We start from the raw sequence: 18115 nt of genomic DNA on the forward strand, positions 1-18115 counted from the left end.
CCATACATTAACATATGGTAGAAAACTGGGGTGTAAGAGCAGCCAGACATTAACATGGTAGAAAACTGGGTGTAAGAGCAGCCATACATTAACATATGGTAGAAAACTGGGTGTACAGAGCAGCCATACATTAACATATGGTAGAAAACTAGGTGTACAGAACAGCCATACAAAAACATAAATTGGGAACTAGAGAAGTAACATTTGCAAAGCAAATGCATAATGTTTACCTTCGGACATGGTCTTCTCTGTTAATTTTTACTTTAACACATTCACATACATGTACTACTAGTATGTGGTGACAGGAGTAGAACAGACCATGAAATTGCAACATTATGTAACCATTATAGTAACAGATGTCAACAAATCATGTCATTGGTCAGGTCATAACACTGTTTGGAGAAGAAGAAGAGGAAGAAACTGAGCAAAAACTAGAAAGGCCGACATTTGCGTGGGAGGGAATACAGCATATTTCAGTCCATCTCCCTCCCACGCAAAAGTGGACTATTCCAAACTTACCCCAGTGCAAAACTGGCAAAGGTTCTCAAATAAATGAATTAAGTAGTAGCTATATGAGAACAAAGATGCAACAACAAGTACTTTGAATCTCGAAAGCTTTACTAATCTTATTACAGGTATGCAAAAACTAACAATGATGAGATTTGATACATTCTGAAGGTCTTAGGCACATAAAATTGAATGTGTGGGTCATTACCCACCACTTAGGTGCAATGTGACCTCAGGTAACCCGCAATGGAACACGTGTTCCATGGATGGAACTGGCCATTTTTTAGATAGAACATGGAACGGGTACAGCACTTTTGGCCCTTTTTTGCTGAAAATAGCCATTAAAGTCCCCCAAATGAGTCATTTGGAAGTGGTGTATGCCAAATACATGACTGCTATTCTGTAGACACACGTTCAATGTACCCTTATACCGAATGTCATATCATTTGGTTGTAATACTAGGGCTCAGGATCCAAAAATCCATTTTTTGTCGAAAAATGCCCCAAAAAACCTTCATAAAAATTTTTCAAAGGCATGTTTACAAAAAAAATAAAAAAAACGTCTAGGGGGTAATTTGCCCACTCTACCTCCATGCCAAATTTCAGGTCATTTGGCTGAATAATGGCGGAGTTGAATCCCTCTGAACGAGTGGCAGGAGGAGGAGGAGAAGGAGGAGAAGGAGGAGAAACATGAGGGAACCTGCCCATAGGCGTACCAGAGGAAGTCATGAATATAAATATCAAGCAATACCTGCCAAATCAGACTGTTTTAGATTTTCTTTTTTTCCAAGAACGATAAATGAGTGGAACAAATTGCCGGGCCAGCTTGTAAAAGCCCAGACAGTGAAGGCCTTCAAGGCCGGGCTTCTGGCCGCACAGCCATAGTCCGTCGCACCCCCCCCCTCTCAGTGATACCCCAGTAGGGGTGGTTAGAGAGTATTAAAGAAGAAGAAGAAGAAGGAACACAATATATTTCATCCATACCATGGTATGGACTGAAATATAACAAGATGTTTTCCTTCGGTAAACATAAAAAACTGGGTGTGCAGCACAGCCATACATTAACATAAGTTTATCATACTGTAACAGTACAGTTACAGTCGTTTGAGACTTACTCAAAGAAGAGTGGCCTGGCGACCGCCTCCCCCATCTTGTTGGCTCGGTGGAAGAGGAAGTAAAGGTGGGGCAGGAGGGAGTACCGCGTCAGCAGCACTGACCTGATGGCCTGCTGGGTGGCTGCGCTCCAGACTATGGGCTCCTGGGGCTGGCAAACCATGCAGACATTAGCACAGTAAATAAAACACAATAGCAGAATGACAGGGCAGACCTGGTGGCCTGCTGATAGCACATGTAGCACAGTGAATAAAATACAAATTAAAATAGCCCAACATTGCAGTTATAAGTGTGTTGTGGTTGTGTGAGAAGAGAGAGGAGAGCTGTACCTTTGCTCCCAGTGTGATGTGGTTGTGAGAGAAGGGAGATGAAAGCTGTACCTTTGCTCCCAGTGTGTTGTGGTTGTGAGAGAAGGGAGAGGAAAGCTGTACCTTTGCTCCCAGTGTGTTGTGGTTGTGAGAGAAGGGAGAGGAAAGCTGTACCTTTGCTCCCAGTGTGCTGTGGTTGTGAGAAGGGAGAAGAAAGCTGTACCTTTGCTCCCAGTGTGTTGTGGTTGTGAGAGAGGAGAGCTGTACCTTTGCTCCCAGTGTGTTGTGGTTGTGAGAGAGGAAAGCTGTACCTTTGCTCCCAGTGTGTTGTGGTTGTGAGAGAAGGGAGAGGAAAGCTGTACCTTTGCTCCCAGTGTGTTGTGGTTGTGAGAGAAGGGAGAGGAAAGCTGTACCTTTGCTCCCAGTGTGTTGTGGTTGTGAGAGAGGAGAGCTGTACCTTTGCTCCCAGTGTGTTGTGGTTGTGAGAGAAGGGAGAGGAAAGCTGTACCTTTGCTCCCAGTGTGTTGTGGTTGTGAGAGAAGGGAGAGGAGAGCTGTACCTTTGCTCCCAGTGTGTTGTGGTTGTGAGAGAGGAGAGCTGTACCTTTGCTCCCAGTGTGTTGTGGTTGTGTGAGAAGGGAGAGGAAAGCTTTACCTTTGCTCCCAGTGTGCTGTGGTTGTGAGAAGGGAGAAGAAAGCTGTACCTTTGCTCCCAGTGTGTTGTGGTTGTGAGAGAGGAGAGCTGTACCTTTGCTCCCAGTGTGTTGTGGTTGTGAGAGAGGAAAGCTGTACCTTTGCTCCCAGTGTGTTGTGGTTGTGAGAGAAGGGAGAGGAAAGCTGTACCTTTGCTCCCAGTGTGTTGTGGTTGCGGGAAAACGGGTAGAAGGCTCCCAGCTGCTGCCAGCGTAAGCATAGCTCCTCGTTTGTGTCGCCTCCGAACCCACAAATATCAGCTCCGACCAGCGGGATGCCAAACATGTTCATGTTCAGCAGGCCTGAAACAAACGGCAATCCTCAACCTTCATAACTCATTATCCTGTAACACAACTGTTACAGCACTTATCCTGGAACACAACTGTTACAGCACTTATCCTGTAACACAAATGTTACAGCACTTATCCTGTAACACAACTGTTACAGCACTTATCCTGGAACACAACTGTTACAGCACTTATCCAGAAACACAACTGTTACAGCAATTATCCAGAAACACAACTATTACAGCACTTACCTGAAACACAACTGTTACAGCACTTATCCTGTAACACAACTGTTACAGCACTTATCCTGGAACACAACTGTTACAGCACTTATCCTGGAACACAACTGTTACAGCACTTATCCTGGAACACAACTGTTACAGCACTTATCCTGAAACACAACTGTTACAGCACTTATCCTGGAACACAACTGTTACAGCACTTATCCTGTAACACAAATGTTACAGCATTTATCCGCTTTCATTATCCTGAAACAAACCAGCAATCATCCACTTTCATAGCTATTAAATATTATAATTCTTTTTCCCAGAAACTCACCAGGTATGGAGTAGTACGTGTAGAAAACTCACCAGGTATGGAGTAGTACATGTAGGAAACATGTAGGAAACGTGTAGAAAACTCACCAGGTATGGAGTAGTACATGTATTAAACATGTAGGAAACGTGTAGAAAACACCAGGTATGGAGTAGTACATGTAGGAAACTCACCAGGTATGGAGTAGTACATGTAGGAAACTCACCAGGTATGGAGTAGTACATGTAGGAAACATGTAGGAAACATGTAGGAAACTCACCAGGTATGGAGTAGTACATGTAGGAAACATGTAGGAAACGTATAGGAAACATGTAGGAAACTCACCAGGTATGGAGTAGTACATGTAGGAAATATGTAGGAAACGTATAGGAAACATGTAGGAAACTCACCAGGTATGGAGTCGTACATGTAGGAAACATGTAGGAAACTCACCAGGTATGGAGTAGTACATGTCCCTCCAGGTTGACTTGTTGTCGCCGAGCCAGTGACCTCCGTGGCGGCCGCTGCTGGGGAAGGTCGAGCGAGAAATGACGACGGGCCGCTTGCCTCGGATGCTCACCAGGGCACTGGGGGGGGGGGGGGTGTCGGGGGTTACACATCAGCTTACAGGCACATCTTGTGACTACAAAAGACTTACCCCTAGATAATTATTAACTACAATTACCAACAATTTTCAGCAATGTCAGCAGAAATCATACAGAATTAGGATATTCACTGCTAGAATCAAACAATCACAGTTGGCTATGATTAGAGTTCGCACTTGTGAGAGGCGATGATCTCGAAGTGTCCGTAGAGGTTGTGCAGATTGTAGTGGGAGGACAGGTGCTGCCGGGAGGAGGCACAGAGCGTCATGGCCGACAGACTGCCCCCAACCACAGCTGCAACACACAGGTGCAAATCAGTTTTACCCAACCACAGCTGCAACACAACAAATCAGTTTTGCCCAACCACAGCTGCAACAGATTCATCCTTTATTGGTGGTAATAGTTTTTAATAGACATTCAGGTAATGATCATGAGATAAGTTATAAAAATGTTACTCAAGCAACTATATTTGAAAAATAGGTACATGTTCCGTACCATTCACTACTTTTCTTCGTTCGATTTTTTTCAAAATCTAGGTCTTGGATTACATTTTATGTAGCAAGCAGCAGGACAGATTGGGAGGGGCTGGTCACTGGTTATTTGTGTTTGGGAAAAAATAAACAAAGTTGTAGTTTGTTAGGCAATGTTTTAGCTTTACAAACGTAATCTGTCTATTAGTAATTTCATTTTCATTTTTATGTTTTCTTATTGATTGAGTATTGATGGCTTGATTGATTGACGGATTGATTGACAGCCCTTCATGACTCACTTCCTTGAGCTGCTGGCATGGAACAGGCCGAACAGACTGTGCAGGTTGTAGTGAGTCCCGAGGTGCTGCACAGACGAGGCACACAGCGAACGCCACGACAGGCGACGGAACAAATTCACAGCTGTCAGGAGACAAATCCGTGTGTTTCATTTCACCGGTTTGTTGCAAATTCAGGGCTGGAAATACTGCTGGGAAGCTTTGTTGTAGTACTTGTTTAAGGTCCCATGTCAGATTCAAGCTCAAGATTCAAGAGGAGCAGTAAGATCTGTAACAGTTGTTAGGTTTTGTTTTACAAATTATTATGGTGCACCAAGATAGTTGGGTGCACCAGTGCACCTATTTCCAAAAATGAATTTAGAGCCCTGAAATTCTAACACTCCAGCTAGGAGCACTATTGGGTGGTCTATCATACATGTACTTCTTCCTGATTGGTTAGGAGGTTTCAAACCGGTTCTAACCGGCCGACCACTTTGCCAAAAGTGGTCCAGAGACCCGATAGGAATTATACAAGTCGAAAGTTTAGTAGTCAACATCTGGGACAGAAAAATAGTAAAATCTTTGTTGTTGTAATGTTCAATATTTTGAAGTTAGCTCCCGTTTCAGATTTAAGCTCAGAAGAGGAGCAGTAAGATCTGTTATTAAAAAGTCTTGTTTTATATGGTCCACCAAAAATTTGTGTGCCCCTAATTTTTTAGGTTGGATGCACCTATTCCTAAAAATGAATTTGGAGGCCTGGTTTGCCCGGAGTTCTTACCTGGAGTGTAGGGAGGTTTCTCCAGTTCCTAACACTGCTGTATGGTACTGCTGTGACAGTGGTACTGCTGTGACAGCGATACTGCTGTGACAGTGGTACTGCTGTGACAGCGGTACTGCTGTGACAGTGGTACTTACCTGGAGTGTACGGAGGTTTCTCCAGTTCGTTGTCGGGGCAACCGTGAGTCGACCCATCCACAAAGTTGGACGGCTCGTTCATGTCCTGAAAACAGAAAAGAAAAATCTATTATCTATTATTAAGTTCCTTCCTAAACTGTTCTTACATCAACCATAAAATACATTGTTTGAAAAGCTGGAACAAGTCCACTTCCCGTCAAAGGGGACTTCCTTGTGGAAGGTTCAGGTTTAGGTTTGAGTTGTGACCAAACTTGTTGTACATCTGTACAGTAAATGTAAGTACTACATGCCTGAAGTGCGGACGGCTTTGTGCCTTGAGCTTCGGACTGAGAAGCCATATGAGGACACATCCCCAGTGACGAAGGACTAATACAGGTTCAGGTTTGAGCTGTGTTTGTTTGTTTGTTTGTTTGTTTGTTTGTTTGTGACTTACGATCCACATCCCGTCTGTACAGTAAGTGTTAGGAATACAGGTTCAGGTTTGAGCTGTGTTTGTCTGTTTGTTTGTTTGTTTGTGACTTACGATCCACATCCCGTCAAAGGGAACTTCCTTGTGGAAATCTGCTGCCATCTCCAGCCACCACTGTTGGGTGATGGGATTGGTGAAGTCTGGGAACGTGGTATCTCCTGGCCAGACCTGCAGGGAATGGGGTAACCATGTTATTACCATATAATGATTGAAACTTTGTCTGAATGTAGTTTCCATCATGATAGTAACAACATGTACGACTTTCAAAATCATACAGATAGGTGCGAGACAACACTCCCCTCTTACTTACCCTCCCCACAATGGGGTTCCAATTAGTGTCGTTAATGAACACTCCCCTCTTACTTACCCTCCCCACAATGGGGTTCCAATTAGTGTCGTTAATGAACAGTCCCCTCTTACTTACCCTCCCCACAATGGGGTTCCCGTTGGTGTCATTAATGAACACTCCCCTCTTACTTACCCTCCCCACAATGGGGTTCCCGTTGGTGTCGTTAATGAACACTCCCCTCTTCAGCCCCACGTCATAAGGAGGATACGTCCCTGCCTTCTGCACATTGCTGATGCCTGGGTCCTGAAAAATCAATAAACAAATTAACACAAAAACACACACAAACACATACGCACATGCACACGCTCTCATACACATACACACACACACACACACACACACATGCACACGAATACACACATGCAAACACACATACACACACACAAACACACACACATGCACACACACACACACATGCACACACACACTCACACACACACACACACACACATATGCACACACACACACATACATTGCTGATGCCTGGGTCCTGAGAGAGTTAACAAGTGGTCACACCAAAATACATGTCTCTGAGTAATGACTATAGACAGTTACTCACCACGATCATGATGTAATGCTGCCCGTGTTCGTGTAGGTTCTTCACTATGATGTAAGTTAGCCAGTAATAATACAGTAACTGTAATGCTAGTAACGACAGTAATGACAGTAATGAGGTTACTGACCACAATCATGATGTAATGCTGCCCGTGTTCGTGCAGGTCCCTCACTACGATGTAAGTTAGCCAGTAATAATACTGTGACAGTAAGTGTACAGTAGACAGTAATGCTGAGGTAACTCACCACGATCATGATGTAATGCTGCCCGTGTTCATGCAGGTTTTTCACCACCGCCGGCAGCTCCGAAAACTTCGCTTCGTCTCGAGTCCAGTCCAGGTGACTCTGCATGTAGTCTATGTCGTTCCACTGCGTATCCTAGCAACAGCCAATCAAAACACGTCATCATCAATGTATCCTAGCAACAGCCAATCAAAACACGACTCATCATTAACGTATCCTAGCAACAGCCATACAAAACATGTCATCAAAGCAACATCCAATCATTTAGCCACTGAAGAAGCCACAAAAGCAGTCTGAGCAACAGGCTGAATCAAGGTTCTAAACAGGAACCATGCAGCACACAGGCACTCACTATCCTGGATTTGATTAAACTGCTGCCGTTGTCCCTGCCACAGGGGTCGGCAGCAGTCGGCTAGTAGCACTGGTCTTAGCTCCAAGGTGTCTTACTGAGGAAGGACTGTGGTGCAAAACATGCCGGTCAGCTGAGGAAAGATTCCACACTTATACCCCGATCACAGGTACCATCATTACAGCTGGTTCTTACACACTGTACCTGTGGGATGCCGGCATTGCGCATCTTCTGTGCGATGTCCAGGGTCCGGTTAGCATTGTGTACAGGAGTTCTCACACTACTCATGCCCCCAGCACTATCACAGTCCTGTTACAGCTGCTTACCTGTGGGATGCCAGCATTGCGCATCTTCTGTGCGATGTCCAGGGTCCGGTTAGCCGAGCCGTAACCCCATCTGCACAGGTGGAACCCCAGCGCCCAGTATGGCGGCATCATCGGATAGCCTACAGGGGGGTGGGGGGAGAAACGTCAGACATAACACATCATCGGATAGCCTACAGGGGGGGAGGGGTGAGAAACATCAGACATAACACATCATCGGATAGCCTGCAGGGGGGGTGAGAAACGTCAGACATACATCATCAGATAGCCTGCAACAGGGAGGGGGGTGGAAAACATCAGACATAACACATCATCGAATAGCCTGCAGGGGGGGAGAGATGGCAGTGTATGACAGTGGTACTGCTGTGACAATGGTACTGCTATGACAGTGGTACTGCTGTGACAGTGGTACTGCTGTATGACAGTGGTACTGCTGTGACAGTGGTACTGCTGTGACAGTGGTACTGCTGTGACAGTGGTACTGCTGTGACAGTGGTACCGCTGTATGACAGTGGTACTGCTGTGACAGTGGTACTGCTGTGACAGTGGTACTGCTGTGACAGTGGTACTGCTGTGACAGTGGTACCGCTGTATGACAGTGGTACTGCTGTGACAGTGGTACTGCTGTGACAGTGGTACTGCTGTATGATAGTGGTACTGTTGTATGGTACTGCTATGACAGTGGTACGTACCGATAACGTCCCAGTACTGCTGAGTGACAGTGGTACGTACCGATGACGTCCCAGTACTGCTGTGACAGTGGTACTGCTGTATGGTACTGCTGTGACAGTGGTACGTACCGATGATGTCCCAGTACTGCTGTATGACAGTGGTACTGCTGTATGGTACTGCTGTGACAGTGGTACGTACCGATGACGTCCCAGTACTGCTGTATGACAGAGTTGGGGTCGGGGCCCAGGAGGATGTAGAAGTCCAGGATGCCGCCGATGGTTCTCCAGGTCAGGGCAGGAGCCGGCTGCAGGATCACCTCTGCAGGGAAACAGTCATTAGGCAGTAATTATTCAGTCATTATTCAGTCATTATTCAGGCATTAGTCAGCCACTATTCAGGCATTAGTCAGTCATTACTCAGTCATTCGTCAGTCATTATTCAGTCATTATTCAGGCATTATTCAGCCATTATTCAGGCATTATTCAGCCATTATTCAGCCATTATTCAGGCATTATTCAGCCATTATTCAGCCATTATTCAGGCATTACTCAGTCATTAGTCATTCGTCAGTCATTATTCGGTCATTATTCGGTCATTATTCGGTCTTTATTCGGTCATTATTCGGTCTTTATTCGGTCATTATTCGGTCTTTATTCGGTCATTATTCGGTCTTTATTCGGTCATTATTCAGTCACTATTCAGTCACTATTCAGTACTGTACGCAGAACTACTGTACCCAGCGTTACCGTTTGTTTGTACTGACCAGGGCTTTAGCCAGCTCAAAATTTTTCACCGTCAACCCCAAGTCAACCCAATTCGCGTTGACGGTAAGATTGAAAAAAACAAAAAAATTTACCGTCAACATGAAAAAAATTCCGTCAATAATTACTTAACTTTCGCGATCCAATGATCGGCATCACGCCCTCCCGCACACTTCATTCACACGCACGCGACAATTACAATTACAAACAACAAGCACGCACAAATAAAGCAAATCATTTCTTCTGAAAGTTTATTAGATAAAAAGAAACACAATTTCATTCCTATTACCATCACCAGATAAAAATCACCGCACAATTAAAGACATTTCACTCTGAGAGTCTGCGTCTCCTTCAATGACATTTATCATGAACAATTTGCTAAACCGACTACAAGACTGCATGCCACAACTTCAGCGAAAAATTCGAGGTAAGAAATTATTTACAATGATAATAAGATCCTGATGACGGCAAGTCGGCGAGCGGACTACAAGACTTCATGTCACAACTTCATCGACAAATTTCGAGGTAAGAAATATTTTTACAATTCTAATAATAATAAGATCCTTCCACGATCTCCACAATCATCTATATCGTCGTTTCAAGCTTAGTTTATACGAGGTCAAGAGATGCTTTACGAAATAAAAAGGGACTCTAGGTCTGAATACCGCCCAAGTCAACGTAAACACTCACTTGGCGCAGTTTGCCTCGTCATTTTAGAAACAAGATGGCGGCCAGCAGCAAAAAAAAAAAAAACACACGTGCACGTCATTCTGGGTTGAAAGGTCATAGGATCGTACCAAGTCTGAAGTTGCGATTGTGAAAATTTCATGCTATTCTAGTTCTACAATTTACACAGGCAGGAATTGTGACAGTACGACGTTGACTTGTACGGTTGTAATAAGTAACTTCTAAGATAACTCATCTAGCAGCTGCTAGTGCCTAAGTAAAATGTTCAAGGCACGTTACTGAAAAGTCCGACGCTCTCGCCTGCCATGTTGACAAAACTGGACTAGTTCAGGATTCGCCTGTTTCTAGCAGCGGCCCACGCAACAAATGCTCTGTGGAAGTTGAACTCTGCTCTGACCGGGCCGTTGATCGAAATCCTCATCAAGGTGTCCAGGCGCTTCACTGAGAGGGAGTTTCTGAGGCGGGTCTTGATTCGGTTCTGGGTGGAAAACCCCCTCTCACAGTCCGCGGTGTGCATTGGTAGCAACCTCCCAACAGTTGCTAACTTTAGCATGTTGGGGAACAGTTCTCTTCCGTGCACCCGCTCCAGCTCCTCCCACAGCGAGTCCGTTGTCAGGGCGACGTTGTGACGTCGGCGCTGGTACATGAGCTGCTTCACCATCCCCCACTCCTGGCGCGTCTGCTCTGGGTCGACAGTCAGGGGCTGATCGGCTGGACCACCTCCATAGGTGGCCAGCAGAGTGTTCAGTTCTTCCCTGCCATACTGTCCCAGTGCCGCCTGATCCCGTGGCATGTTCTTAGGGTCGATAATCCCGAACGCCGTGACGAGCTCGGTTTCGGGAAACCGGTCTGTCAGGTTCTGCACGACAGCGGCGACGAAGTTGACTGTGAGGTTCTCCGCCTGTTCTCTGGCTCTCTCGGTGTTGTTGCTGATTTCGACCCCGGGAAACATTGTTGCCAAGTCCGCCTCTACAAAACTTGTCAGTGATGGGCCGTGATGTCCAGCTGCAATGTTGTTGAGGGCTTCGATGGCGGACGTCACCGTTGGATGAACCCTTGAGAAGTCAAGCCCTTGTGTTTGGAACACTTTGCTGATCATGTTCAGGATGGCGAACACGTCCTCCAGCATGTGCAGAACGAACATGAACTTGTAGTTCCTTAGCTCGTTGAACATTCCTGCCGCCTGTGGGTCTTCCTCGGCTTCCTCCCCAAACAGTTCGAGAAGAGAGCGCAGTGAGCGCCGGATGTTGACAATGCAATTGCCAAAGCTGAGCCACCTGACTTTGTGAAGCTCCAACATCTTCAAAACAGGCTCTTCTAGTGCCTGTTGCACGTTCTTCAGTTCCTGGCTTCTTTTTCCCGACCTCGCAAAGTAGGTGTGTAGTGCGCCGACCGTGTTTTGCATCCTTCTAAGGTACGGGAAGTTTGCTGCTGCCTGGCTGACGGCAAGGCTGTGTCGGTGTGCTGCACAGTGGGTAGTGTAGGCCAGGGGGTTTTCCTGTTTGAGGAGACTTGCCACGCCGCTCTTTCTCCCCACCATCACATTTGCTCCGTCTGTTCCCAGTCCACAAACTTTGGCCACTGGAATCCCGCGCTCCTCCAAAGTCGTCAACAGGGCCTGGTAGATGTTTTCAGCGTTAGCCGGGCCGTCTACTTCATGTAGCTTTAGAAATCTCGTCTTGATCACTCCCTCACTGCAGAGACTGAGGAACACGATCAAGTTCTTTGACACGCTGATATCCGTGCTTTCGTCAATCATGATAGAAACAGCCTCACTGTTCGCTATCTCCGCGGCTAAGTCCTCGTCAAGGACGCCAGCTATCGCGTCTTGAAAGTCATTGGCGGCTTGGGCGGAATCATACGTAGCGTTGCCTCCAGTTTGCAGATGGACCACGGCTTCACATCCAACGTCCTTCTCTAGCTCCAACAGTGGTTTGTGTTTTCTTGTCGCCAGTTCTTCCTTGGCCAAGAAATAGACGTTTTTCATTGCGGCTACCACTCCGATCTCTGCCTTGCTCACAGCTGTCTTCGCCGCATTGACTATGTTGCCGGACATCTTGTCCTCCCGCTCTGCTGCCCTGTGTCCCTTAGACTCCTTGTGGCCATCCAGTGTGTCTTTTTGAAAGCTTGCACTTCCACCAATTGAAAATGCGCCCTTCTTTCGATGCTTGATGCAAAGTTTACAGTACATTCTGTTCTCATCTGTCCGGTACTCTAACCAGTCAGCGTAGTCTTTGTTGCTAAGCCAACTGGGCAGAAACTTCCGTTTTGTCTGCGGCTGACATGGTGATGACACGTTGGCGTTCTCGTCTGTCTTGTCCGAATTCTTCTGCTTTTTCTTCGGCGGACTGGAAGTTGACACGGTACATGTTTGGGGAGCAGAGTCGCCTACCTTGTCCAACTTGTCCTGGCTTTTCTTCGTCGAACTTGAGGAGACTTGAGGAGAAGTCGACGGGACGCTGCTAGAGGCACTGGGCACCTTCCAAAAATCGCTCAAGGTTCTCTTCATGTTTGCATTGGATCACGAGCGCTCACGGCCGTCCAGCTCGAAAGTAAATTGTTCGAATGACCGAAGCAGCGTATCGCTTGGTCCCTTCTGACCGTATTTTATTGTCATTTATGAACGTTGGCACACGTTGTTTATTTATCTTATTGTCATGTACACTTACTTGCGTGTGCCATTGTTTTATTTTATTTTTATGTGGCCGTTAGCACATGTTGTTTTGACAGACAGCTAGAATGAACAATAGAACCTACTCAACCGGCGTCGGCACGTCCCCATAAGTCAGGTTTCCCGCCGTATGCAAATAAGACATGCGTGGGACGGCGTGGTTCAAAGACGCCGCGCGCTTGGAAATGACGCCGCGCGCTCGGAAATGACGCCGCGCCGTGAACCGGGCGTGGTTTATTCAAATTTGCCGGACGTTTTCTATGTGTTAGCCCATGATTTTTGACCGTCAAGGTTGACGGTAAGGACTTAAATTTTTACCGTCAGACGCAAGAAATTACCGTCAATTGACGGTAAAACGGGCGCTGGCTAAAGCCCTGGTACTGACCCATAGCGTTACTGTTTGTTTCTTCTTCTTCTTCTTCTTCTTCGATACTCTCTAACCACCCCTACTGGGGTATCACTGAGAGGGGGGGGAGGTGCGACGGACTATGGCTGCGCGGCCAGAAGCCCGGCCTTGAAGGCCTCCACTGTCTGGGCTTTTACAAGCTGGCCCGGTAACTTGTTCCACTCATTTATCGTTCTTGGAAAAAAAGAAAATCTAAAACAGTCTGTTTTGGCAGGTATTGCTTGATACTTATATTCATGACTTCCTCTGGTACGCCTATGGGCAGGTTTGAGGTATTGTTCCATTTGAATATTAATATGTCCATGAGCAATTTTATATAAAGATATCAAGCGAGCGGTTCTCCTTCTGTCAACAAGTAACGGCCACTGGAGGCGCTTTAGCATGTCAGAAACACTGCTGGTGTAGTCATAATCACTAACAGCCATTCGCGCCGCCCTTCGTTGGACTCGCTCCAACGCCTGGGAACCACCGATGGTGTGGGGATCCCATACAGTCGCACAGTACTCCAGGTGTGGGCGTACAAGTGTTCTGTAACATGTAGATTTGACACGAGGAGGACAGTGCGAAAGGTTACGGCGGATGACTGCCAGTATCCTATTAGCTCTACCAGTGACATAATTTATATGTGTGTCCCATTTCATATCCTGTGATAGTTGGACTCCAAGATATGGATGGGTTTTAACACTAGTAAGATTTTCTGAACATAATTGGTATTGTGTAATAATCGGGTTACGCTTACGAGTACATTTGTAATATGAAGTGTGTGGCACTTTGATGGGTTGAAGGACATTTGCCATGTGTCCTGCCACCGGGTCAGCGCATCGAGATCTTTTTGTAGATCAAGAGCATCTGAGGGTTTTTCAATAACCCGGTACAACAGGCAGTCATCGGCAAACAAACGCACACTAGAGGTCACAACACTCGGAAGATCATTGATATAAAGGAGAAACAAAAGCGGACCCAAAACAGTGCCTTGCGGTACTCCAGACACTACCTTGGCGGGCTTAGAGGCCACACCATCAAGGACAACTGATTGGGTTCTTTGAGTGAGAAAAGCTTGTAGCCATGTTAGTAACTTGCCAGAGATGCCATAGTGCTGGAGCTTATTCAGTAAGCGACTGTGGGGGACCTTATCAAAAGCTTTACTGAAATCCAGCACAATGGCGTTGACCTGCTTATTTAGGTCTAGAGTACTAGCCAAGTCATGGGTTGTCAAAAGTAGTTGACTCTCGCATGATAGTCCTTTACGAAAACCGTGCTGTGTCGAAGATAATATATTATATTTGTCAAGGTGGCTCATGGTATGGCTGTGTATAATATGTTCCAAAACTTTGCTACAGACTGAGGTGAGCGACACCGGCCTGTAGTTAACAGGTGAGGTTTTATCTCTCTTCTTAAAGATGGGGCTAATATTAGCGGCTCTCCAATCTGCTGGGACGTCGCCAGTGTCTAGTGACTGTGTAAAAATAACCTGTAGCACAGGTGCAATTTGGGTTGCTGTGATTTTTAATAATCTTGGTGAGAGTCCATCTGGGCCCGAGGCCTTGTTTGGATTAAGCTTAGAAAGCTGTTTGGCGACGCCATTCACCGATATGTAGAGAGGCGGTGCGTGCGGAGCCACCGGTCTCCCTAGGGATGGGATGTTGGTTAGGTCCTCCTCTGTGAAGACAAAACTAAACTGATCACCCAGGGCATCTACCTTCTCCTTTGGGTCTGAAGTAAGCACACCATGATGCCTCATGGCTGCAATATTGGTATTGTCGTGTTTTAGTGCTTTTATATAACTCCAGAATGCTTTAGGGTTGTCTTTAATGTTTTCTTCAAGGAAATTGGCGGTGTACTCTCTGTGGGCTTTTTTAACTCTTTGCTTGACCGCTTTTCTGCATGACTTGAATTTGGACCATGTTTCTTTTGAGTTAGTGCTCTTAGCTTTTGAATAGAGTTTGTCCCTTTTACGCATCGCCCTTCTAATTTGGGGTGAAATCCACGGCTGGTTATGTAGGCATCTTGCCTTCTTCCTAGGAATGTGTTTGTTTACTGTCGCTAAAATGTTTTCTTTAAAGTCTTCCCAGTTTTCCGAGGCTGTCCTTTTATTAGCTCTTTTTAGAAAGTTATTACTATAGGTTTCCATGTCCTTCTGGAGTTGCTCCAAATTCCCCTTTCTCCACTGGTAGACTAGTCTGCCATGTTTGAGCACTTTTTGTGCCTTGGTATGCACATCAATTATTGGAATGTCGTGATCACTTAGACCAGGAACAATTTTGCTTTTTTCTACTAGAGTGGGATTAGAAGTGAAAAACAAGTCTAGAATATTTGCGGTATGTTCCGTACGATGTGTGGGTTCATTAATGATTTGCTCCAGTCCTACATCATTAACCAAATTAATATATTTATTGGTGAGGTTAGTGACTACACTTGAGGAATTACTGGTTATGTCCATACCCCAAGTTGCAGTCGGTAGGTTAAGGTCACCTGCTAACCATATATGTGGGTTACCAGGCTTCCTTCGTATGTTTGTAAGGGACTGTTCCAATGCTTGGTAGTCATCTAGACCAGCTGATGGAGGACGGTAGTAGGCTCCAATGTACATCGACTTACTGTGTACTAAGTCAATCTTGACCCAAGTTAATTCATTTGTGGTACTAAGTTCGGGATGATGAGTGGCTATAAGATTATTCTTGGTGGCGACAAAGACCCCTCCACCGCGGCCTTCTCTATCTTTCCTATGTGCCGTATATGAGGGTGGAAAAATCTCACTGTTACTTATTGATGAGTCTAGCCAGGATTCGGTTCCTATAATAATGTCGGGGTCCACCGTATCACAGAAGACCTGAAATTCTGCGGTCTTGTTTCGTATTGACTGAAAGTTAACAACTGCAGCTCTGAGGGGTTTACCTCGTGATCGGTCCCTCGGTGGGTGTTTAGGGACTTGGCTAGTCGGGGTAGATGAGGCTACAGGTGAGCCTACAGAACTCCCTGAGCAGGAGCAGGGGCTAGAATCAGGTGTCGGAAAAGCAAAACAGTTTGAGGTTTCAAATATAGTAGAATCAAACAAGCTGGAGCCAAGGTTAGGGAGACCGCAACTACAACAGATCCATGATATGTTAGGGCGATTTATAGCGTTATACACTGGTGTCGACATGCCCATACAGTCTGTGTGATACCAGGTGTCACACGTATCACAACAGACTGCCCTGCGCCCATCAACCTTCTCCCATTTAACAGCTCTGCGACACACGCCACAAGGGTACTTCGGTGCTCGTGGGCCAGGGTTGGGCTGAATGTCTCCACCCCGTAGTATAAGAAGAAGAATATATAATACAGTAGCCTTTGGTTTCCTTAAAAGGATCCAATTCTGATTATGGTTATGGTTGATAATGAAAGAAACAAGTGGAAACAGATTGGAATCTTTCCAGTCTGACGAGTTAATACTGGTGATAGATGGAAAAATGGAATTGGGAAGTTGTATATTTGAAATGTTTGTTTGTTTGTACTGACCCAAAGCATTACTGTTCGTTTGTTTGTTTGTTTGTACGTACCCATGGTGTTACTGTTTGTTTGTTTGTTTGTACATACCCATGGTGTTACTGTTTGTTTGTTTGTTTGTACATACCCATAGCGTTACTGTTTGTTTGTTTGTTTGTTTGTTTGTTTGTTTGTACGTACCCATGGTGTTACTGTTTGTTTGTTTGTACATATCCATAGCGTTACTGTTTGTTTGTTTGTTTGTTTGTTTGTACGTACGTACCCATAGCGTTACTGTTTGTTTGTTTGTTTGTTTGTACGTACCCATAGCGTTACTGTTGAGCAGAAACACGCCGTGAGCTTGCCCATCGTCCTCCACACACAGGTAGAAGGGGTGCGAGCCGTACAGGTTCGTCACATCCTCCTGTGGGGGGGGGGGGAACACATCTGTAAATAACTTCATCCGGTTGGGAAATCAGATCAAAATTGTTTCAGGCGTATTGTTTATGTAAGGCAGCCATGTTCACAAATTACCCCATCTGTAGGTTTCAACTATCCTATGAAACAGTGAAAATTATGATGCAATGTTGACCAAACATGCGAATCGTGGATTCCTGCAGGCTAGGCGCAGTACACTCTGCCGACGTGCTTCGGACAGGTGACCTGTGCTGACCTTTGCCTCGGCAGCCTGCTTGTCGCGTGCCCAGAAGGGGATCCGGATCCAGCCGGTTTTGTGTCGCAGCGGGCCGCGGTGTTCGCCCAGCCCGTACACGTTCCCGGACGGCAGCGAGGTCGACATCTCCAGGAACTGGTCAGCATAAATCAGGGGCGCCACGGTCGTGTTCAAACTGCAACAAAATATACAAAATATGGTCAGCGTAAATCAGGGGCGCCACGGTCGTGTTCAAACTGCAACAAAATACACAAAATATGTCGTGTTCAAACTGCAACAAAATATTTACACAAAATATGGTCAGCGTAAATCAGGGGCGCCACAGTTGTGTTCAAACTGCAACAAAATACACAAAATATCAAACTGCAACAAAATAAACAAAATATCACACTGCAACAAAATACACAAAATATTAAATTATATCTTTGAGACTTGAGAGTTGAGACAGTTCTTCCATTTCTTACAGAATTAAGCTCAGCAACGTTTACTCTAAAAGTTAAAGACAGTGCTGCTGAATTCAACCTAGCAACAGGGCAGACACCATTTCTTTTTAAAACCAGCCTCAAGAAAAAATCCTTTTGACCAAAACATTAGTCCAGAAAGTTGTACAGTTTGTAACGTTGTATAATTGTATTCTGCCACCAGTGTAAGGATGAAAACATCATTTCTGGTTTTGTGTGAAATGTTGTCAGTCCCCAATAAAGTAATTTAAAAGAAAAGTAAAAGATTATACAGGTCTGATTCCGTCAGACTTACAGCACCCCTCGTTACTTACAGCACCCCCCTG

General features: G+C 45.6%; 1 protein-coding gene across 12 annotated transcripts in view; it reads right to left on the minus strand.

The window, feature by feature from the left end:
* Positions 1-18115, minus strand: part of LOC109476621 (lysosomal alpha-glucosidase-like) — a 31636-nt gene that overhangs the window by 7266 nt on the left and 6255 nt on the right. For 3 of the 12 annotated variants that reach the window (XR_002140621.1, XM_019777619.1, XM_019777617.1), the window contains exons 8-20: positions 17329-17503; positions 16980-17079; positions 8864-8983; positions 7997-8115; positions 7325-7456; positions 6656-6766; positions 6229-6342; positions 5706-5790; positions 4815-4935; positions 3894-4027; positions 2675-2921; positions 2000-2435; positions 1622-1770 (exon numbers count right to left, since the gene is read on the minus strand). Coding sequence is in view for 9 of the 12 variants with exons in the window: in XM_019777619.1 (XP_019633178.1) it covers positions 1622-1770; positions 2000-2435; positions 2675-2921; positions 3894-4027; positions 4815-4935; positions 5706-5790; positions 6229-6342; positions 6656-6766; positions 7325-7456; positions 7997-8115; positions 8864-8983; positions 16980-17079; positions 17329-17503 (2043 nt within the window). In the remaining 3 variants the exon portion in view is untranslated. Of the gene's footprint in view, positions 1-1621; positions 1771-1999; positions 2436-2674; positions 2922-3893; positions 4028-4221; positions 4340-4814; positions 4936-5705; positions 5791-6228; positions 6343-6655; positions 6767-7324; positions 7457-7874; positions 7899-7996; positions 8116-8863; positions 8984-16979; positions 17080-17328; positions 17504-18115 lie in introns of all 12 variants that reach the window. The other 9 variants (XR_002140622.1, XR_002140623.1, XM_019777618.1 and 6 more) reach the window with 9 other exon arrangements.

This window comes from Branchiostoma belcheri, unplaced genomic scaffold (genome assembly GCF_001625305.1).
Source record: "Branchiostoma belcheri isolate BF01 breed outbred unplaced genomic scaffold, Haploidv18h27 scaffold380, whole genome shotgun sequence".
Lineage (NCBI taxonomy): Eukaryota > Metazoa > Chordata > Leptocardii > Amphioxiformes > Branchiostomatidae > Branchiostoma > Branchiostoma belcheri.